The sequence below is a fragment of the Odontesthes bonariensis genome, chromosome 12 (assembly GCF_027942865.1).
Source record: "Odontesthes bonariensis isolate fOdoBon6 chromosome 12, fOdoBon6.hap1, whole genome shotgun sequence".
Taxonomy (NCBI): Eukaryota; Metazoa; Chordata; class Actinopteri; order Atheriniformes; family Atherinopsidae; genus Odontesthes; species Odontesthes bonariensis.
In genome coordinates, this window is record NC_134517.1 from 31,196,088 (window position 1) to 31,219,697 (window position 23,610).

Below are 23,610 nucleotides of genomic sequence, written 5' to 3' on the forward strand. Positions count from 1 at the left end.
CTTCTCATCACTGCCGAAGCTGCCGCGAGCTTTTAGTAACTTAAGACAAAGTTACTCATCATTTACACATCATTTCTGCTACCACTGCAACAGAATACTCAATTTGTTACAGCTGTGACAGTAAGGGTGATATTGTTAACAGAATAGTGTTCAGATACCCATCTTCAAAGTCAGTCCAACTGGTTAATTCCACTTTACACCTGTAAAGCTTTACAACTGTAACTTGAGCAGTTTTGATGTTCAAGACACCGCTGACGTTGCAGCAGTCACATGACAAATCAGTGTGATGGTACTTTAACAGCTTTGGAAAGCTGCAAACTACATCCTTATTTTGATCTATCAGAAAGTAACTCCCTGATTTTCCTGCTGTTTTGTTTTCAGGATCAAACCATCAGTAAAAACTGTTGAAGTGTGGACGGATGAAGCTGCAGCAGCTCTGCATGAATGTTTTTAGAGCACAAGCTGGTTCAGCACCGGTGGAGTTTGTGAGGTGGTGTGTCTGCTCACAGCCCAAACAAACTCAGTAGATCTACTCTAACTGCTACACTTCAAATTTCCTATTATTTAGCTACTAATTTTAATAACATTTATATTTGTTATCTACCTTGTAGAAATAGTATGTCTTTAATAATACTATATTGCAGGGATATAATTTACATTTTATTAATTAAGTACTATTGAACTGAATTGAAGTCTTCTGAGGTAAAAAGTTGTGGAAACCTGAAACTGTGAAGTCACGTGTCGATGACGTTTAGGTAAACAAACGCTAAGCCAATAGCATAGTGGTTGCGCGGTCAGCTGACAGGACGTTTGTCACGTCAACAGCCGTGTTGTCAAAATGGCAGGACACGAACATCACCATCGCTTCTCTCTCTGTTTCTGTGATTTAATGAGGTAAATATATTCTCACAGTCTCTCGAGTTTTTCTCTTAAGTGTTAAAATTGTATATTAACTAAGTGTGGCGTTGAGATTAATTCAAGTCATAAGTATTGAGCCGACGGGACACTGCTAAGTATAGCTGAACTAGCAGCTAACTGGATGATTTCAAACTTAAAAGTGACGGTTAAACGGTTTTGTTCGGTATTAATGTATTAACGTTAATGTTCTTGCGCTCTCTTCTTCGTTCTCTGACTCTCCCTCCCCAGGTTGATGTGGTCCCTGGTGATGCCCTGCATCTACCTTACCCTGGTCCTGACCCTGGTCATGCTCCTGGTCATGCTGGGACTCCGCATGTGGCTGCAGGGCCGCCGCAAGTCCCGCCGGGCTCAGGACGGTGGCCCGGCGGTTGCTTTCTTTCATCCGTACTGCAACGCCGGAGGAGGCGGGGAGCGAGTCCTCTGGTGCTCCCTGAGGGCCTTCATGAACCGGTAACACGTTTTCATCAATTCAGCTGTGTAAATGTTTCATGGGAAAAGAAGGGTTTTCAGATCATTTTCCAAAGTGAGACCGAGAGAAGCAAATTAAATCCACTCACACTTGAGTAATGTGGACAAAATGCTTTTTTTTTTTTTTTTTGTCATGTTTGCATAAGTTTAATTGTGAGCAAACAAGTGTTGCACTATTCCCCGGTCTCAGTGACCCACATGCATGTGTGTCCTGTTGGAGCAAGTTCAAACACATTTTTCTGCCAGCACCATTAAACCACATCAACAGGTGCTGAGTGAGTATAATCAGACTCAGTTTTCCCTGGTGAAAAACACTTAAGTGTACAAATAATTCCCCTCATTCCAGATACCCCGGCGTCTCCTTTGTGGTTTACACGGGTGATCAGGGAGTAACTGGTGAGCAGATTTTGGAGGGAGCGCGACAGCGCTTCAACATCACGTTGCCCCGACCAGTTACTTTTATTTTCCTACGTAACCGCGTGCTGGTGGAGGCCACTTCTTACCCTCACTTCACCCTGCTGGGCCAAAGCACCGGCTCCATGTTTCTAGGTAAGATTGGCTCGGAATGAAGTGAGAGGATTCATTTTTTAAGTCTGTTTGGGTCTGGTAATAGAGGTTTACATGTATCACAAGCAGTATGATGTATCTCTAGTCTTTGGATCCCTCACTGTCTTCAAATTAGTATGAAGGGAATTGAAAGTCTTAGCTGACCAGAGGTGAATATTGATGCTTCTGGAAACATATCACTCATCAATCCCCTTTCTGTAAGACTACAGACATTATAGTAAAAAAACTAATAAGAATGTGCTACTCATGTATGTGTGTGTTTTAGGGTGGGAAGCACTTACAGCCTTTGTTCCTGACCTGTACGTGGACTCGATGGGTTATGCCTTCACGCTTCCAATCTTTCGCTACCTGGGAGGCTGCAAGGTGGCGAGCTACGTTCACTATCCCACCGTCAGCACCGACATGTTGTCTGTGGTCAGAGAGGGGAACCCCAGGTAATGCTGCACACATACAGACAACACACCTTTATGCTTCTATTTTTGCAGGAATGCTCATTGATGTAATTTATTGTCGAATACCTAAATTGATTCTAATATGAACCTTTAAAAGGTTTATTCTTAAACTGGTCCTTCCAAAGATACAGATTTATTTTACTAGGATCCTGTATACGGCAAATTATATGAACCAGGGAGCTTTGTTAAGGACAAAAGATCCACAAAAGATTTTGCCGTCTTGATAATAAAGTGTACTTTAACCACATGACATTATGTCTTCTTCTGATTTCAGATTCAACAACGCTGATTTCATCTCCAGAAACCCCATCCTGAGCGCCTTGAAGGTGGTGTACTACTGCTGCTTCGCTCTGCTCTACGGCCTGACCGGCTCCTGCAGTGACGTCATCATGGTTAACTCCACCTGGACCATGGGACACATCCTGGCTCTGTGGCGATCCCCGAGCCGCACCAGCATCGTCTACCCTCCCTGTGACGTCAGGGCCTTCCTGGATGTCCCACTGGAGGAGGAGGAGGATGAAGACGATGTGGAAGAGGGCTGGGAGGAGCTGGGACGAGAGCTGGGGAGTGGAGAGGAGGAGGGAGGCGGAGCAGTGGACAGAAAGGGCCACTCCATTGTGTCGGTGGGTCAGTTCAGGCCAGAGAAAGACCACCAGCTGCAGATTAGAGCGTTTAGAAAACTACTGGACAGGAAAGGGGACGGGGGGAAGGAGTCGCTGCGGCTGGTGCTGATTGGTGGCTGCAGGAACCAGGAAGACGAGGAGAGGGTCCTAATGTTGCGGGGACTCTGCCAGGAGCTTGGTATCTCCGACCAGGTCGACTTTAAACTCAACATCCCCTTTGAGGAGCTGAAGAGGGAGCTGGTGAAGGCCACCATTGGTCTGCACACCATGTGGAACGAACATTTTGGTATAGGTAAAGACACACACACACACACACACAGATGTAATGCCATGACCTATCTGTGTTCATATAACCTACACATGTATTTTGTTAAATTAGTTATGCAAAGAAGTCTGTCTGAATAAAGAATAGTAGAGCGAGTAAATTCTGAAGAACACATCTACGCTCATTCTCCTGTTGTTGTCCTGCTCTGTTCTTCTTTCAGCTGCCTGCTCATGAAAACATACTACTAGCTTATTCAAACACATTACCTGATGCTTTGTAATCCCATCCACATCAGTGATTTCAGAGTTATCTGTTATTTGTGTGAGGTCAGCTGATTTGAACATTAAATCTTTGCCGCTCTCTTCAGGTGTGGTGGAGTGTATGGCTGCAGGCACCATCGTTCTGGCCCACAAGTCTGGAGGTCCAAAGATGGATATCGTGGTGCCACACCAAGGCAGCCAGACGGGCTTCCTGGCAGACAGTGAGGACAGCTACGCCGCTGCCATGGAAACCATCCTGACACTGTCACCGTCAGCTAGGCTGGAAATAAGACGCAACGCCCGGGAATCTGTGGGGCGCTTCTCTGACCAAGAGTTTGAGGCGAGTTTCTTGGATGCCACAGAGTCTCTGATGAGTAAACTGGTTCGATGAAGAAGAGCAGAGGAGGCCTGGTGTCCACCAGGGATCAGGAGGTTATCAAAGTAAAGTTTCAGAGCTGTTTGTCAGTCTGTCTGTTAGCAGATTACCTGAAAACTATCTTTAGAGGAGCACTGAATGATGACACAGATCCAACAGTTTGAAGGAATATGATTTGGATCTGTGTCATCATTGACCTCCGTGGATCTCTCTATTTTCACTCTACTACTTTGTCTTGTTTTGTTTTATTTGAACGGTGCCTCGTAGCTTTATGGGGTTGAGCAGTGAAGGTCATATCTATGCTTATAACAAGATACGCTTACAGTTGAAGGCTGACATGACAGCTCATTGTCATTTTGAAACGATCTAAAATACAAATGATAAGGATAGAATCCTGGTGGACACCCACAGATAAAGTTATTATATACTGCAACAACAGGATAAACAACAAATATATCTAATTTCCAGTGACTTTGCATGTGTCAAACTTTCACAAATATGTCATTGTAACAGTCTTCGACGGCAGAGCTGGAAGATGACTTGTAGCACGTGTAAATGACATTGTGTTCACTGTTGATGTGTCTTTACATAACGGATTAAAATGTACCTCAAAGTTTAGGACGCTTACCATTTGATCACATTTTCCCAGTGGGAAGCTAGGAATTAAAACTTATAAGGGGAAAAATTAGATAAGAACATTGTTTTTGAGGTTTCTTTGCAGATATTTGGTCCAGAAACAGTTTACGTTTGAAGGGGACACAGAGTTAAAGCAGAGAAAAACAGCTAGATTTTATAAGAAAGAAAGAAGGCTTTGTGTTTAAAATTCTAATAATCAGTACATCCAGGAGTCACTTGAGTGTAAAAATGCTCTCAAGTCCAGAAACTTCACAGCTGTTGAGTTTATATTAAAAATGTCACAGAAATGTTGACCAACTGACTTAAAACCGTGTTTCTATCCAAACTTGTATGAATATTCGTAAAAAAAATTGTCCGGTTGGAGCCGTTTACACTGCAGTCGATCAGACGCAATATGATGTCACTCAAAGTGAGAACTCAGACAAAGGAAAACACGTTGGAAAATAACATTTAATATTAAAATAAGTAAGGCTAGTCTCTTGGTTGCTCCACACCAACCTGATGTTTTCACTTCTTCAGGTTTTTGATTTCTATCCAGATAGCAACTGGTGCATCTCTGATGAGCCATATAATATTTGATATATCTGAACAGTAAATTTCTGTTTATAGGTGTGTTTGAGAACATGTTACATGTAAATCGAGCACATATTTTTCCTCCTTTTGATGCAGCGAGGCTCGCAGTTTCCCCTGCTTCCAGTGTTTGTGCCAAGCTAAGCCGGACTTAGAGCATCTCTGCACTGGAGATAAAACTTGTTGAGTTACTCTGTGAACAACAGGGACTCGTATTTCTTGAAATGCATTCCTTTACATCGCTCAATTATATTTAGTGGCGCTAGTTTTGTTTGCGTTGCATTCCAGGCTCCGAAATGTTGGTGTAAAAGGTATTTTCTCAAGTTGATGCTGACAGGATTTTGTCTCACGATGGTGTCATTTTACTTGCTGACACATTAGTAGACACGAGAGGAAGTTTGTTCAATGGAGACTTTTCTTTAACTGCTTTGTGTGCACACTGATGTAGCACGTAAGGTAATGGCCAAATCTTTTATTTAAAAGTAGTTTCTCTTCCTGCATTCCTGTTTTTCACGAGTTCCGGGCATGGAAATGTGATTATTTGTAAAATACTATCTAGCTTTTAAGTTTAAAGAAGGCATCACTACTATTTAAGTCTATGTATAGAGGATGTTTGGAGTTTGTTTCCTCTGAACAATGCTGCAATAAAAGTAAAAATCCAACATCTTGTGTCTTTTTGTAAATATTTGTGCAATAGTTTCAGTGTCTGTTACACCTGTTGATGATACATTTATAATAATGTTACCATACATTATTGAATGGTTTTTGTACAACTCTTTAAAGTTCCTTTAGTCTGAGTACATCTCAACTGCCAGTAAAAAAAAAAAACAAGTAGCCAAAAATGTAAAAGATGAATCAGCCTGACAGATTCACTGATACTGCTATAATATCGTTACCATGAATGATTGCACAGGGAAATTCTGATGGCAGTCCTATCGTGAATAAAGTGACCTTTCACTACACTTCACACACGTGTAAACATGTTGCTTCACAGAATACCTTAAATTAAACACAATGAATGTTCCTACTCACGGGTTTTCATCCACTTCATTAAATATTACTCTGTTAATATCCAGGTAAGAAGTTGTTTCAGCTTGTTTTTTTCACTGCTGTCTTAATTGACTTCTGTGTTTGTGAGCATTCAGGGAGCCTGATGCTTATTTAAAGCTCTCGTTATCTGTCTGGAACTTGCCTGGACCTGCAGGCAGACTGTCTCCCTCTCTAGGTTTTGAGGTGCCTGCTGTGATTTCTTCATGCGGACCCCGGATCTTTGGCTGGAAGCTCTCTGCACCACCATGCTCCTTCTCTTCTGTCTCTTCAGCCACCTCTGCCGGGTCCTGAGGGCTTTCGTCTGAGCTCGAGTCCTCCATTACAAACAGGTTCCTCATGGAGTCTGCCACCGCTTCTCTCAGCTCGTCCTCTGACTCCTCAAAGTTCCTGTTGAGGAATGGGAAATTGATCTGCTCTCATTCTGGACAGAAGGTAAGCTCTGAATGCATGTTCTTATGTGTTGTATTTATTAATACATTTCTCTTGCTGTATGGAAAACTGTACAACACTGTACTTTCTGGAAAGCTAAAACGCACATTTAGAGCAGTACACATTCGATATTAATTAATCCACGGTGGAAAACCCACATGATTTCCACTGAAAGTAAACGTGCACAAACAAATCCTGAGGCTTATCACGGCAAAGGAACAGAGTGAAGTGAACTCACGTGTCATCATCGTCCGACCTCGGCTCCATACGCTCTTCATCCATCTCCACATCTGAGTCCTCCTCCTCTTCCTCCTCGGTTCTGTCTTGTTCTGGTTCTACATCTGAGGTTAAAGTCTAATCAATCACTTTGTCCTAGTTTACACTTCCAGAAGCTTTTGGACCCAGCATATTTAACTCTTTACATTCTCTCATTCCATCAGTGTGTGATGTCTGACCTGTGCTAACTGAGTCCAGAGTTGAGGTTGAGGATGTGAGTTCAGCCTGAGCCAGAGCGTTCAGCAGGGTGTTTGGGGAGCCATCGACCCACTGCCTGCGACCTGCCGCATCTCCATCTGTGTGTATTCAGGACATACTGCTCTGACAAACCAGTCTCAAACCAGTGATTTTAAAGCTATAGCTTTATTATATTGTTTCAATCATTAAGCTTCAATCTAACCGTGGTAGATAAATGGCTAAAACAATACCTTAAAATGACTAATAATCAGTGAGGTGTAAAAATTTAAACGTGTAATTCAGATAATTATTTGGATGTTTCCTCTCAGATGTTTTAAAGATGTACTGGACCTCCTTCAGCTTCGACTGCGGTGCTGTCGACGGAGTTGACGTCCATGTTTGCGAGCGCCTCCAGCAGAGTCCGAGGAGTCCTTTGGCTCCACCCCCTTCTCACCTGTGACCAGTCCCTAAGCTTCAACTCCTCCCCTCTCTGGAAGGTCAGGGTCTGGTTCAGAAGGTCCACTTCCTGTTTGTGAAGTCAGCACAGAGTGAGAGAGAGAAATAGAAAAAGTGGAGCAGACTTAACATGTCCTCCATCTCTCACCTTGTCCTCTTTGTTTCCTCCATCAGCTTTTTCCTTCACCGGATCTCCTTTTTTCTCATCATCGTCTAACCGAATCTCAAACATGATGCCCTTCTGCAGGCGTGCCAAATAAAAAAAAAAAAGGAGCAACAGATGTCATACATCCTCTTCATCCTGAGAGATGATTATACTTTCATCTGTTTGTTATTTTTGTTTCTCAGTTAAAATAATCTATTCTTCTTGGGCCTTTAAACATTTAAATTGTGTTACAAACATTTCTGTACTGATAAATCTGAAAGATCCCTGAGTGTCTAATAATTCTATTGTAGCCGGAAACGTTGAAAACTCTTCTTCGGCTGGTGTAATCTCACCTTGTCTTTGTGTTTCCTCTGCTCTCTCCTCTGATCACGCTCTTCTCCGATCTGCCTCAGAGCTGCTTCGACATCCTGCAGCAAGAAAAAAAAAAACGCTCCTGTGGTACATCACTGCTTCTGTGTAGAACAGATACTCCGTCGTGTATTCAGACATTTTGCTCTGCTTTGAGTTTCATTATGGATAGATATCACGATGAAAAGAGCTACACAGAGCAAATAATCTTAACAATGAAGCAATACTCTTCTATACGTTGGTGGCTCTTAATGTGTTTTCAATAGTTCACCAACAACAGTGCAGGTCAGCACAAACACATATGCTAGAACATATGGTTACTATTGAACTCTATTGAATCCAGGAGTCTCTATAAATGAAATATACATATTCTGAACGTGTAAGGATAGAGAGGAGTAACAGCCTTCCTACTACAGAGCCCCATCAGTGTCCCTGTGTGATCTTTATAAGCAAAGGGGTTTTTGTGTTGTGGCAACTGGTCCAGCCACCCCTCTATATTAGTGCACGTGAGCAACTTTTCAGATGTTCCTCTAGAGAATAAACTACACTTTTTTGGAGAGAACATCTCCCACAAAGAGAGAAATAAGACCAGAGTCGTGTAGTTCTTCTTAAAAAGTAAGTAAGTGTTGTAAGCTGCTTGATGGGCTCCAACTTCAGTTTCACTTTCGTCATTGATGCGATATTCATAAGGTTGCAGGTCTAAATTGGACAGGTAAAACCTTTATAACAAGAACTGAATGGAAAAGATGAGGCCTTCCACTTCCACTGCAAAGGCCTCGTCACTCTGCCCACACTCTGCTGCAACACAGTGAGGCAGTTTAACTTTGCGCAATAAGCAAATACGTGTTACAGAGATTAGTCATCAATGTGCAGTGGTGTGATACTTTTGAGTTTGGTGGCTATCTCTTTGTGAGTAGTGATGAATAAATATACGGTAAATGTTTTTTTTTTTTAATGACATCAAAAAGCTGAATGAACATCCAATAAACAAGTGTAGGGATTCCATAATCCTTACAAAGGGTTGCAGTCATCAGACAGAATGAGAATGACAGAAGTGATCATTGTATCAATAGGTTTTTGCACCTTTTGTAGCACATTAATGTCATGTGTGGAGGTACAAAGGCGGCATATGGTGGGTGTGAAAGTTGATCCACCGCTGATACGCCTCTGAACTGACAAGGGAGGAAGTAACAGAGGCGTAACTAGCTATAAGTGCTAAAGCTAACATAATGGAGCATGCCTCATAAACCAGCTCGATGTGTGTCAGTAAGCACACACCGATGCGGGGCTGAGCCTCCTTTATCCAGCATGTGTGAATAACTAAGAAGGAACAGTGGCAGTTTAACTAGGATGCCTGATAAGCTGCAACCAATACAGGAAAAGGACAAGTTTTTACCTGAGCAGGTGCTGCTTTCTGCTGCCCTTCACTGTCTGCAGAAGGTTCTGTGTATCTGGGTTTCTCCACCACAAAGGTTATATTTTTGTTTTGTGGATCAGCCTGACACAAAACACAATGAAAATACATGAACATTTTACTTTAATGAGATAGAGTTACTGTTATTATGTGTGTAAAAAGTATATGAAGTGCATTTCAACCTTTAGAATGAGCCTTTTTATTTTCATAGTGTGAGTTTTGTCACACTTCCGCAGATGATACTAAATTTAACCCAATAAGACTTCTGATCTCTCCCACCTTGTTAAATGCTAAGCAGATACCGTATGAAGAACTGGATGTTAGAAACCACTTCTAAAACCACCACACGTTGGATTTATTTTTCGATTTTAGAGTTTTAAACATAATGTGGTGCTGTCTTTAGGGAGCAAATCAGGTTACTTTTCGTGTCACTGTTGAACGATTTCTTTTAGGATTGATTTAAAAATTGAATTGAGTACTTTAAAGACTTGTCACAGTCAGTATCTTTATCTCTATTTTTAATATTTGTTGTATAAAGCACCTAATAACAGTGGTAAAAGTGCTACTCATAAACTCGATCATAATAAAGTTTGTGCACCTCAGTCTCAGCTCTCTGTCTCATCTGTTTCATCTCTTGATGATACTGCTGTCTGATGAGATCCAGCTGACGCAGATACTCCTACACACACACACACACACACACACACACACACACACACACACACTTTCCTTATTCCTGCACAGATCTTCATTTCGGGCGCTTTTTCCACATTATAATTTGTTACAACTCTCAGGTTGTGTACAACCTGCTGTCCCTCTTGTCTCTTTTGGTGTTCAGGTGGTCCCTCTTCCTGCTCTTGACCACCAGGCTTCCTGTTTCGCTCAGCTGTGCACGGGCGCAAACCCTGATGGTCAGAGAGGAAAAGGTCAGCGGTTAAAGATTAGTGGCTGAATGCTCACTTTAATCTGTTACAGCAGCCAGTCTGACAGGAATTTAGGTCCACTGTGCATCAGTTAAAAGTACACCGACTTACTTATCTTAGACTTAAACTTCACAACAGTTCACCTTGTATTTTTGCAACACGTTTATGTGAAAGCCTGATTTACGAGTTCATTTTCAGACTTATTTACATTTCATTGACAGAATTTGTAGGCGCAGTTTCAGCTCGGTTAGCACAGGATTGCAGTTACACGAGTTATTGTTCATCATCTTTCAAAATGAAAGTTTATATTAAAAGAAAAAAATATTACATTATCTGTCAATAAAATGATATATCAGAAACAGTCAGTCAGTACTGTTACATGTACAGTTAAATCGAACTACGGTTACAGCTCCACTGGGCCATTTAACTAGACAACCGTCCTTGTTTTTTATTTTCTATTATCATGTAAATGCATGAGTAACAGTTTAAACTGCATTGGCCGATTGTTGGGCTGCTGGGCCTCATCTTACCAGCTGCTTCTCTGCTCTCAGCTTATACTGGTTGGCTTCCTGTCTCCTCTGCAGGTACTCGTTACATGCTGCAGCAACACTGACAGACACAACAGAACACAGAGCCAATAGACTCACATTGTTAATATCAGTTAAATTAAACATGACAGAAGCACAATATCATCTCCAAACAAGAAGCTAAAACTGACAGAAACTTTAAAAAGAAAGGTACAAGAGTGTGAGAAATTGCTTTATTCTGGTTGGGAGTGGAATTAGTAGCTTGATGCCTCTAATGTCTGCACTAAAAAAGCAATGTGTAGCTCGAATTAACCTGTTTTCACATCACTGGGTGACTCAGTAATCAGTAATTAGAAAACTAATTTAAAGGACTGCTTTGTTGATTTGAATATCTTGAATATCTTGTTGATATCTGAATATCTCTTTTAGCCACTCACAGCTGGTATGGTTCTGCAGGAGGAGCATCTTGGTCCTCACGTTGTAGCATCACATCCTTCACTCTCTCTGGAGGAGGAGGAGGAGGAGGAGGAGAAATGTCCTCCTTGCTCCTCCTCTGAAAGGCATCCAGCTGGGCGTGGTAGTGGTGGTAAAAGCGGACAGGCTGCTGACCGCTGATCCTGTTATTGTACATGTCAAAACTTTATGTGCATGAGTGCAAGATTTCACTTCTTTGAACATGTAAGCGTTATATCTGGACGTGGACATGCAGTGCTTCCTGTTCCAGCCCTCAATCTTTGTGAAACAAGTTGTTCATTAACTAAAATGCAAGTCGTACAAACGGAATTCTCCAAATCATTGAGAACTTATAAGCAACGCAAATGTGAATACAGGAGTTGATGAGTGCTACTTGAACTGGTTTTATCTTGCTATTATCTTCACTTGTGGACAAGACGTGTGAGAGCCAGAAATGTGATGCAATAGATTGATAAAATCCCATGGAAACAGAACAAAAGAGCCTGTGAGTCATTGTAAGCTGATTTTCACTCACCTTTGGTGCACTGCAGACTCTCTGTCTGCAGCTGGTAGACCTGCTCTTTGATGTGGAGGCTGCAACAATAAATAAATGCAGTGTTAGGAGAAGCTGTTGAGTCATAGCTCCACAGGTTTGATTTACAGCAGATGGAATACATGTGTGCAACTCACATGTTGACAGCTGATTTATAGAAGAAGCTTTGTAGCAGAACTAGAACATGAAATCCCTTGGTGCCTTGTCCCTATCGCTAAATCAACCATTCAAACGGATATAACTCAACAATAATATTACAGATCTGCAGCAAAAACTCAACCACGCTTAAGACAATCCAGACTCTTTTCATGTGTCGTTCCACGATGGTGGAATGACCTACCGAGCGCTACCAGAACAGGGGCGTCACTGAATATCTTCAAGAAACTCTTGAAGACCCAGCTCTTCAGAGAGCATCCCCTATCCCAGCACTTACCCTGTACTTCCCTACTCCCTCTACTGCACTTTATCTTTCTGTTCTTCCCTCTATGCCTGCACTCTTCTACGTAGCTAATTGTTAGCTTTGATGTTAGCTGTAATCTAATGTTATATCCTCATTTGAAAGTCGTTTTGGACAAAAGCGTCTGCTAAATGCATAAACATAACAACACATAAACACTTTAAAGCACAAAAACTGCCTTAATATCACAAGAGGATGCTTTACACATCCTTTCAAAGGGTGTTTAGGAAAAGGAATAAGCATTATTTTATAAGGAATCTCAATCCTATACTGTGTGCATCAACAGTGCTGTGGGAGCAGTATGAGAACCAGAGATGTCCTCGGGCTCAAAAGGCTTATTCATGAGTCTGGAAATAATATTGGTCAGAATTTGGAGACGTTTGAGTCTGTGAGGGAAAAGGAGATCACCGGACCGACTGCTTCCCATCATGGACAATCCACCACATCCCCTTCATGACACGCTACAGAGACAGAGCAGCTCCTTTTCCAACAGACTCACACTGACCACGTCACAGGGAAGCACACCAGTGTTCTCCACATTTGTATACTGTTTATATATATATATATATATATATATATATATATACATTTTAACACTTGCTGCATTCTTGCACTACCTTCTTGTACATACCGCTGTCTTATTCCAGTCTGTGTAAACTGTTTCGACACCCCACAGCCATCTGAATATAACTTTCCATATCAAAAAGAGTTGGTGTACACTATACACATCTTATCTAATGTAACCACTTAATTTCACAAACTAACACGGACTTGTGATTAATGCGTGGGCTGATTAATTTTCTCATGTGTTGTGATACATCTTGTCACGATAACTGAGTGTTTTTCCAGATTTAAACGAACGAGTGGACATTTTAAGAAGTATAAGCAGCCTTTTAGCTCAGTTTAATACAAAGACAAAAGCAGAGGGAAACAGAAAGACTGGCTCTGTCCACATGTCTTTTGTTGTGTCCACATTAAATAACTCTGAAATCGACTCTTTGTTATCATTATCATCCTTCTCTTGTCATTACTTTGTAGTGGGCAGGGGTGTTGAGTCTAAACGGCAGTCTCCAGTCTGGTTTAGCTGGCAGTCTTTTGTCAGTGGCCCCTGGTCTCTCTGCTCCTCTGGCCTTCTGTTTCTTCTCTGGAAAACAACAGAAAAAAAAAAATAGAAAAAAGTGGACTTTCATTACCTATTTAGGTTTCAAACTCACATGGTTTGTGATTGGCCTTAATCAAAATGTTGACTTTCTAAACAGTTCTTCATATGAAATGACTATTCGGTCGTTGTAAGTTGTTCAGTACGTTGTTTTTCTTTTCTGAACATATTCTATGTTAGTTTTCACGTTGAAAACATTAAATTCCAAATGAGATGGCGACACAGGAGCAGGGATAACAGTTGAGGTTAGTTAGATAACAGCCTTGAAACAGCAATTGAAAACAGACACACTGTTTAATTTAAGGACACTGTGTGCAGAGATATGTCATGATTACACACACAGAGAACAACCCACATCCAGCTTGTTTCCCAAGAATACAGACTGATATGCAGAGAGAGTCATGTTTCATCTGACGCGATGGAGGAGGGAAAACTGCCACAGCGTCAGTAAATGACCACGAGGGGGTGCCCAAGTCCAAGTACAGCACATGGGAGGAAAACTGCCCCAAGAGTGAAGCAGGTCACATTATGTAGATAAGTAAAGCTTTAGCAAGTTAAACTCTTATCCATAAGAGTAAAACAATCAGAGATCTGCTTAAATTCATTGCGTAGCAGAAACATGATCCCAAACATACAGTTACTCGATAAAGAAAACCATTCGTGACATTGGTTTTAGGTTTTGCACAGTACTAATTGCAGCGTTACCTGCCGCGTTTGCTCGTCTTCCTCTTGTTTTAGCTGCATTTGATGTTGCTGCTGCTCCGTTTCGATGCAACACCGTGTGCCTAAACTCCTCTTGCATCTTCTGCACGCACAGGAAACCACAAACAAACACAAACAAACACACACATATGTCAACCCCCTTTGAGACCCTCATATAGAAAAAGAAAATAATTATCACACTGATTTTATCAGAAGATACTCTGAGCAGACAAGAGAGAAAACAGAGCTCTTCGCTCTCAGACTGCAGGTTATCTTGTGTCTTTAGAGTTTCTGAAAGTAGAATGGGAGGCAGAACCAGTCTGGGTTCAGGAAGCAGACACCCTCTAAGATGAATCTGTCCTCTTTGATAAAGCTGATAGATGGGGATGGCTCAGGTGGCCATGGAACGTCCTTGAGTTTCGCTACATTATTGTTGTTTTTAACTTATTTCAGCTGGTATACCTCGGCTGATGTCAACCCCCAGCACTGGTTCTGGTTCTGATGGAGGTTTCTTCCTGTTAAAAGGAAGTTTTCCTCTCCACTGTCACTTTGTGCACGCTCAGGATGAAGGACTGAACCAAAGAGAAGATTTGATGAGATCCGTTGGCTTCTGAAATGTCTTCTCAGGTATATCCATCAAATAAACAGATTCACACATTTTTGTAAAGTCTGATATTTACTAATGTTTCATTCCCTTGCAAATATACCAGTTTATTTGTCATTAAAACACATGTATTTACTAAATAATAAATCTCCTGACATATATCCTCATTACACACTGTTTGGGCAGTGGGAAAGTGTGTGTTTGAAGGAAAGTAGAAAAGTAAAATTAAGAAAAAGGGGTTTTCAAATCATCATCATTGTTGGAACCTGTATGGCTTGATAGTACTGTACGATAATGAGGTGACACTACAGGGTTTCCACAGTGGAAATTGTGTGGTTTGGGGATAGGAGAGTGAGTCCAACCGTCTTCTGTGATGTTCCAAGAGACAATTTTGATCACATGGCTCATGAAAATATAACTTCGTAGAAGTCTTGAGCCAGCCCTCACTTATATATTTTGCTTCTAAGCAGCCAGACTTTCTTTTAAAGCGGTCTTCAGCAACAGTTCTCCAGGCTTTGTCAAGGTCTTTCAGAGTTTTTCTTTGGACTTTGGCTGCTTTGTTACTTATTTTCAGTCCAGTCCTTGAACCTGACTGAAAGGAAAAACTTGTGTTGTATCTACAGAAAAAAGACAACTTATCCAAGAACTTATTATTACACACGTTTCTGCATACAGTTTCTTAATAATAAAAATCACTAAAATGAAATAAGTAAAATTACCTGAGAGCTCAGATGTTTGTTGATGTGCTTCTCCAAGAAGGGGCGTCGGACAACTGAGCTGACCGAGGGACGGTCTCGCGGGTTGACCTGAAAAACAGTATTTGTATGTTAATGTGCGTGTGCACAAAGACAGTAAAAAAACAACAACACTTAATGCATAAAAGCAGCAACGCTTTTTAATGTTATTTTTTAGAAATTACATTATTCAAATATATAAGTAATCTTATGAGTCCAAAAATGGCAACATCTTCCTCTTATCTGGCAATAAATCAAGGTAATTGGTTGTGTGGTATTATCCATCCATCCATTTTCTATACCCGGAGGGGCTGGACCCAATCCCAGCTGTCATTGGGCGAGAGGCGGAGTTCACCCTGCACAGATCTGTGTGATATTATTTCTAATGGAAATTTACAAAGAGTTTGTTGCTACAGTAATTAAGCAGCCACCAGAATCCAAAAAACACACTTTAACTTACTGATTTTACAGGTTTGGTCCTTGGAAACTGTACAAATATATTTGTAAGAATATACTGAGTCTAACTGTGTTTGGGTTATTGACCATCATATTAATCTGAGACACGAAATCAAGAGTTTTAACGCCGCTGTAAACTACAGATTAGACTGTAATAAGTTTAAGGAGCTACAAGTGAACAAAAATCTTGAATGAGAAATTAAGAGACGCTGTTCTTCATGGCAGTTCATGTCATCCCTGAATATACAGTATGACTGAGCTAATAACAGCGGTAACAACATTTTCCTAAGAGTGACACAAATTCCTTCAGGGTTTTGTTAATGATTATACTTGTGATTCACAAACAGAAACAGCATCTTTTTTGTTTGGTTTTCAGGAAACTGAGAATTGTGTGATGGTATTTCCTCCGACAGTGGCAATAATCAACAGACTGCAGCATCTGCAGCAGACAATGGAAGCTTCTTTATATGCAGCTCCGGCTAACATCCTGAGAAAATGCTACAGCAGCTTGTGACACTCTGACGTTTACTTGTTCCTCCAACAGCTAATTCAGAAGGCTGCTGCTGTAATCTAGAATAACTATGATAACATAATATGCCCTAAAAAATTATTACATCTACTGCAAAATTCAACTACTGTCTACAAAAGCTTAAAAACATTTACACAATCACCTTTTGGTCATTATAAGCCCCCTCAAGACTTTTTTAAAGTAACAAAAGTATTTTAAGCTTGATGTAGTTAAAATAAAATAAAAAGTATCATCAGTTTCATTCTGTTAAAAATACACAAAATGTCAGCATTATTTTTATTTCATGAGCTTATCATGTGTTTTTAATGTAAAATTTAAATCTGGAATATAGTGAAAATCAAGTATAAAGTAATGTCATAACACTCTTTACATCACTGAGTCTGAATCATCAATACTATGCTCTGAGTTATTGCGAACTCTGCGGGTTGCTAAAGACTCAGTCAAAACTTCAGATTCATGTTCATACCTGCAGTGTGCACACACTTTAACTCCCACTGCAAAGAAAAAGGAGTGTGTCAAACCTTGAAGAGTTGGGTGATTAGCAGTCGAAGGTCATGGGAGTAGCGGCTGGGTACTGGAGTATAGCGGCCCCGGCAGATCTTACTGACCAGCTGCCGCAGGCTGCTGCCCTCAAACTGACAACGAGCAGACGTGCAAATTCACACACTGTCAGTTCACAGAAAATGAAAAGGCAGCTATTCTAGCAGAAGCTTAACACACAAAATGGGAAAATAATGGCAAAAAATGCTTATATGGACGGATAAATGTATGAAAGACGGATTGAAAATAAAAAACAAACATTTCAAGAGACTCTTAACAGACAGACTAAGTTAGTGTACCATCAGAATAAAATCTAGATGATTTAAATGCAATATAGGGATAACTTTGACCTTTGAACTCGTTTCTTACTTCCTGATAAACACTATATGTCCTTGGATGCCTTTTTTTAAATAGATAAATTAAGATGGCCTGTCTTTGCCCCTAATTTAAAACAATTTGGCCCTTGTTTTTGCCTGTCTGACATGTTCAGAACCTGTATGAGGTAGAAAAGACCTCACATAGACATCTCTTATATCTTCTATGTCGTGAACAAGACAGTTTTTCTCTCTTTACCTTATAACTGCATGTCAAGTTGACTTTAAAACCCCATTTTAACATCTTTTCAGTGCAATTTTTCTTGGTCTTTTTCTTGGACTTGACCTAAATTCGCATCAGTGTTAGCATTAGCTTAGGGTTAAGGAAGCTGTGCGCATAAAGCAGCTGCCGATGTGCAGGGTGCACTGTAGCTTACTGGATGCCTCAAGGTGCAAAGTTCATACAGGACGCACCCCAGAGACCAGATGTCCCTGCAGAGACAACACACAAGTATAAACACAGACATTAATCTAACAATTTCAGCTGCATACACGACCCAGAATGTCCTCCTTGCTCCGTGCTGATGTTTTCAGCCCAAAACATTCAGGGAGAGGGTCTTTGAGGTCACTGTAAAACACAACAGTCAGTACATCTTACATATTGGACATGCTTCTTGTTGAAACAGGATGCTGAAATTGAGTTTATCATTATCTCATTTCCCTGAGCTACAGTCATAAACAGGGAAAAAAGCCACAATGTTAAGAGCTGTGAGGTCACCAAACTGAGCACAGCACTGAAAGAAAAGTCAAGCAAAAAAAAAAGGTTTCTGGCATTGCTTTCTTGGCTCGGTATCAAGTATGCGGTGGTGTGTGTGCTCTTGTATCTTTGTGAGGACCTGTTTTCAATGAAGATATGTTGGGAAGCTGAAAACAGGCTTAAAATCAGGTTAAGGTTAACGGCCAGAGTGATAACTGTGTCGGTACACATCTCAGCAACAGAAACATGTCTGAGTGAGGGTGGGAAGGAGTAAACAACTCGGACCTCAGCTGCATCAAAACAAGACAGCGGAAGAAATCAGAGCAATGATACAAACACGCAGCAGGAGGCGAGGAGGCATCGTTAGTTTTAGGTTTTGCATGAGTGTGATGCGTAAACATGCGTCTCTGTATGTGTTTGTACATGTTGCTGCTGAAATGAACACCATCTGAGTAAATGTATCCAACTCAACCAGATCATCACAAGATGATTACACAACTATTGAACCATCATTACGCCCACACGGTTGATCAACAATCACAGCCCGAAGCAATTACTCATCCCCCCGTAGGGGGACTTTATGGCAGCCTTTCACTTTAACGTCAGTTTATCACTTAAAAAACATTTAATGCCTCTAACTTTGTTTCCATGTTCTGAGTTCCACTGCATAAATGCAATAATCTGTCCAATGCTGGACCTGCCAACAGATCCCCATGCACCAGGAGACTTACTCTGGAATTGTGATGGTGGTCCATGATGACAAGGTTTTGAGGGAAGCTTTTTTTACTGGAATATTGTGAGTTACCACCAAGTTTTGTAGCTGACAGGCTACCATGGTTGTACATCTTTATTTCTGTTTAAAACCACATTTTAGTGCACTGAAAATATAAATTGCTGCACTGATTAACTATTTAAGCCAGGATACTACAGGCAAAAATAATAGCTTTTTGCTACTGTCAATAACTAGATCGTTTTCCAATAACAGCAGTTACTTCATTTAAAATACAATGTATGTAAAAGACCAATTCCAGTACATTTGTACATCGCACCCCCTGCTCACAGCAGAAATGTGTAGCCTGCAGAATAAATACAATTGTGGAGAGTCGTGCAGCCTGTCGATGATGGTGAAAATGTTTGATATAACATTACAGCCACAGAGCTGGTATCTGATGGCCGCTCATACGCACGTTTTGTTGTTGTAGGGCCGACTCTCGCAGATCTCTGGGGAAAGGTAGTATGGTGTCCCAACACAAGTCCTGGCCAGCTCCATCGTGCTGCACAGTTTACAGAACCAACAAACTCAGTCAAGGTTCAATACATAAAGTTAAAACTTTAACTGCACCTTACTATTAACAGAACAGTGACTGGATGTTTTGCAGATAGCTTTTATCTCTACAAACATTTATCGATTTTTTTTTCAAGTTAAAACTTAAGTTAAAGGAGCCAGTTGCTCTAGAAAATGTGCTTTCTCTGCAGCTTTGGAAATCTCCTCTCTAAAAAAACAGGTGCAAATCAAACCAAAAAGAAGCAAAAGGACGGTCCCCCGCATAATCTTTACTAAAATTATATTTCCAAACACTGACTGTGAGGGGGACATGAACAAGTTTATTACAACATAACAGCTATTTCTGCTGAACACACGTCACTCCAGATACTGAATGCAAAGGTTCACATACTTTTACCACTCACAAAAATGCAATAATGGGTCATTTTCCTCGATGAAGACACTAAATGACAAGGTATGACAACAGTTTTGTTTGTTGAATTTGGTTCTCTTTGTCTCTCGTGAGTAAATCTGATAATATTTCAGGTCATATTTATGCAGACACAGACAACGATGGAAGGTTCACAAACTTACAAGCACCACTGTGCACTACAGGAATGTGTTGTGCACTTTGTCAGACTCTTAAATTGCCTGTTGCAGCCGTGCACTACAGGCTGACTACTATTTCCACAACCATGTGTTTACATGTCTTGGTGGACAGTTTGTGGAATGATAATCAGCTGTTTGGAGGTTGCCCATGTGTGACAGAGTGCTCAGTGACAAACAGCTGCACTCTGTGTGTGTTATGTGTGTGAAGATGACACTGACTTACTTATTCAACATTCTTGCTATACCAAAGTCCCCCAGCTTTGCTTTCATCCCTCCACGGGTTAGGAAGATATTCTAGAGCAGAGGGAGAGTAGGAATGAAAGCATGCTTGTGTTGTGTGCATGAAAACAGATACGACTGATGAAAGATAGTGATAGTTGTGTGGTCAGTGAGATATTCTGGGAGTTGGCACACAGCGTGGTCTTTGTTCAGGGCAAAGCTGATCTCAGGACAGTTGAGCTCTACAATCCAGTGAGCTCTGTAATGATAACACTTGTTAATTAAAAAGTCTAACCTCAGGGACTGTATATAATGGTGTTCACCAAGTATATCTGCGGCGAGAAAGGCATGAAATACACTCCGAGAGATTCAAAGCTCAGGGGAGTGGATCTAAAAGAACATTCCGACTTTGTTTATATCCCATATTACAGACAAATTACACAGCAATCTCTTACCAAAACTCTTCTATTTTTGCATAACACTACATGCCTTTCAAACAGGTCTGAAATTTGAAATTAATTTGAAATCGGTCCGGAAACAGAACCGAGACTCAAAAAAGCCTAAAATTGCACCAAACTGTCCATGAAGTGTCGAGAAAAACTGATGTGAGGAACATTTTCTTCTATTTGCTGCACTTTGTATAAAATGTATAAAACACAGAATAAAATACATGCCTATCATATCTAAAAACACTGAGAGCCCATTGGATATTTTCTTTTTCATTTTATGGACTGAAAGATGTCTTTGTTAATTGTAAAAGTCGGGATGGTGAACTCCATCTAATCTCAGAAATAGATGAGCTGGTTTTGACGGTGAATGACGTGTATGTCTGGAAGTGAGCGGCAGGAATAAAAAGGCCAGTTACCTGAGCTTTGATGTCTCTGTGGAGAATCTTCCTTTCATGGATGTGTGTTAGACCCAGGCAGATCTGAACAAACCAGTCCACGATCTGAGAAACATGCAGCCCAACTTTAAAGAGCAAATCCCCTCCAAATGACAATATTAACATAAATCTGTGCACTTTTATTACTAATGTTGGTGGAGACAATTCTGTCTGCACAAAGGGATTTATGTTATGGGGACTTCCTTGTGTCAAAGTCTGTTGAGACTCAATCTAAATCATTAGATTTTATAGTGACTACTTGGCTTAAGGTTAGAGCAAGGTTAGGTTACTGGGTGGGAACTGTTCACCTTCTCCTCAGTGAAAGGAACTCCTCTCTGCATGTTGATCTTCTTCATCAGATCTCCTCCGTCACAGTACTCCATCACTATGTACAAGCTGCCCTCCTCTGCACAAAGATGGAAGAAGTACCGTGACTTTGACATGAACTCAAGAGATGAGCCTGTAGATGTTCTGGACGGAGACTCTCACCTTGAAATGATGTGATGAAGGAAACTATGTTTGGGTGTTTCATCTTCGACAGCAGCGTCACCTCCTTCTTGGACGATTCCTTTTCTTTCGCTGACATCTGAGCAGCAAACACACTTCTAAAGCAACAATGCAGCGCTAAATGTGGAAATCAATATCACTCTATAGAAAACATACATGTTTATCTACACACACATTTACATCAAACCTTTACAATTTCAGGCAAAACGGCAGCTGCAAAATCACAAAGTCCTTAAAAAGTATGTAAGAATTCATATGAACTTGGATGCTGATGGTGAGACCGTTTTCTCTACTCCCTTCCCCTTATTTGGATATTTGGATAGCTGAGCACCTAGTCAAGCGTATCGTATACTGTTTTATTGGGCAGAGCAGATAAAGGAGATAAAATCATGCACACCTCATATTTTGTCAATGATAGCAAGTAACTGTAAGAAAGTTGGGGGAGAGTCCAAGAAAAATACTTTTTGCAATCAGTTTCTGTCTGAGTATGTGAAACTTTACACATCTTTACAAAATCTATGTTGTTTTTGGATGGTGGGATGAGCTCAAGCACGCGCAAAGAGAATATGCAAGCTAAGTACCATACCTAATTTTACCTGAAAGATTTCCACACTTCCCCAACCTGCATCTCTATGCACTTTGCTGTCACAACAACCCCAGTTTAGTTTAGAGATGCAGAAAATCTCATGATCTGATCTCAACCAAACACGGTGTGCTGCTGCTGTACCTTTCTGAGGCCGATCTGTTTGACCACACACTGTCCGTCACTTCCCCTCTTGTCTCTGACCAGGAAGGCTTTCCCAAACGCACCCTCTCCAATCTGTCGGATAACCTCATAGTCGTTCATAACACCTTGAACACAAGCGATAGACACGAGAACAGTGTTGTACACAGATCAAAATAAGGGAGAAACATTTCAGCTGCTGCAACATAAGCTTTTGTTTTGTTGCCAGTATGTTTGCATTTTGAACTGACCTTAAGTAGCTGAAACAAATCACCCAATCACATATTTGATCAACAGTCAATAAGAAAAGATATTCATTTCATTATCAAGGCTGACAAGCATGACATTTGCAGATTTGAGAATGTTAAGCAGAGGATATTAATAATGTAGGATGAATAGTACAAAGATGTAATGACCAAATTATTTTCTAAATGATGTAGTAATTAAAAAAACTATTGCTAAACATAGCCTGAATAGTGATATCAGGTGTGAAGCTAGGATAAAAACACAAACGTTTCACAACTATATGCAGATAATTATCAATAACTGTTCAAAGTTTGGTTTGATGTCGGTTTAAAAAACAAACAACAGAAATTGTATTTTCCGAAATTAGCCTGTTAAAACGCTTAATATAATTCATAAGGCTGTGACTAGTTTCACATTTAGATAACTTTAAATGTGCGTTGGCAAATTTCTCAATAAGCTCGATCACAGCGGAACATGGCTGTTACCATGGGGACGGGAACACAGGCTGCTAGCCGCTGAGTTAGCATGCTAACACTAAGTTCACCGTCGAGAAGAAAAACGCTTGCGCTTCCTTTTTATAATATCAGATAAAAATACTCACTTACCTTTTAAAAGTTCACAAAGGTGGACATGACATAGTGAAACAAATCGGCGGCAAATACTAGAAAAGTCGTGAGGCGTTAAAGTGCCTGTTAAGAAGTTAGAAACGGTTTTGCGTACGGCAAGCGCGAAGGAAAGCCATAAAGCATGCTGGGAGTCGTAGTTTTTATTTAATTTGAGCCGAAAGCTTTTGAACAAGACATTTGTGTTTGACATATCTATCTTTCTAGATGCCAGGCAGCCAGAGTGTATAAAAAGAGAGATAATTGTAACGCTCTGAATATCTACCATTTTTTTTTTTTTTTCTTTATAACATGAAGAAGACAAATGTGTTGCAAGAAAGACATCTGGGATTTTCCATTCACATTGCCGTTTCAAAACCATCAAATGCTTTTTTAT

At 40.7% G+C, this 23,610-nt stretch overlaps 2 protein-coding genes and 1 long non-coding RNA gene across 3 annotated transcripts; 2 read left to right on the top strand and 1 right to left on the bottom strand.

Moving 5' to 3' along the window:
- Positions 1-821: 821 nt before the first annotated feature.
- On the top strand, positions 822-5,797 carry LOC142396899 (GDP-Man:Man(3)GlcNAc(2)-PP-Dol alpha-1,2-mannosyltransferase-like). The gene is made up of 6 exons (XM_075480105.1): positions 822-894; positions 1,147-1,368; positions 1,733-1,935; positions 2,219-2,387; positions 2,680-3,320; positions 3,661-5,797. The coding sequence occupies exons 1-6, from the start codon at positions 839-841 to the stop codon at positions 3,942-3,944; spliced, it is 1,575 nt and encodes a 524-aa protein (XP_075336220.1). The 5' UTR covers positions 822-838; the 3' UTR covers positions 3,945-5,797.
- nek5 (NIMA related kinase 5) lies at positions 3,259-22,622 on the bottom strand. The gene is made up of 23 exons (XM_075480106.1): positions 22,369-22,622; positions 21,624-21,720; positions 21,443-21,540; positions 21,117-21,200; positions 20,256-20,326; positions 19,347-19,433; positions 17,840-17,894; positions 17,070-17,183; positions 15,549-15,635; positions 14,229-14,328; positions 13,396-13,508; positions 11,890-11,948; positions 11,339-11,518; positions 10,905-10,983; positions 10,258-10,356; positions 10,050-10,130; positions 9,434-9,535; positions 8,022-8,096; positions 7,672-7,764; positions 7,419-7,593; positions 7,070-7,186; positions 6,853-6,955; positions 3,259-6,572 (listed from the first exon to the last, which is right to left on the bottom strand). The coding sequence occupies exons 1-23, from the start codon at positions 22,486-22,488 to the stop codon at positions 6,293-6,295; spliced, it is 2,469 nt and encodes an 822-aa protein (XP_075336221.1). The 5' UTR covers positions 22,489-22,622; the 3' UTR covers positions 3,259-6,292.
- Positions 7,059-10,044, top strand: LOC142396901 (uncharacterized). Its single transcript, XR_012772565.1, has 3 exons — positions 7,059-7,188; positions 7,397-7,564; positions 7,698-10,044. It is a non-coding gene; the product is annotated as an uncharacterized LOC142396901 (long non-coding RNA).
- Positions 22,623-23,610: the final 988 nt, after the last annotated feature.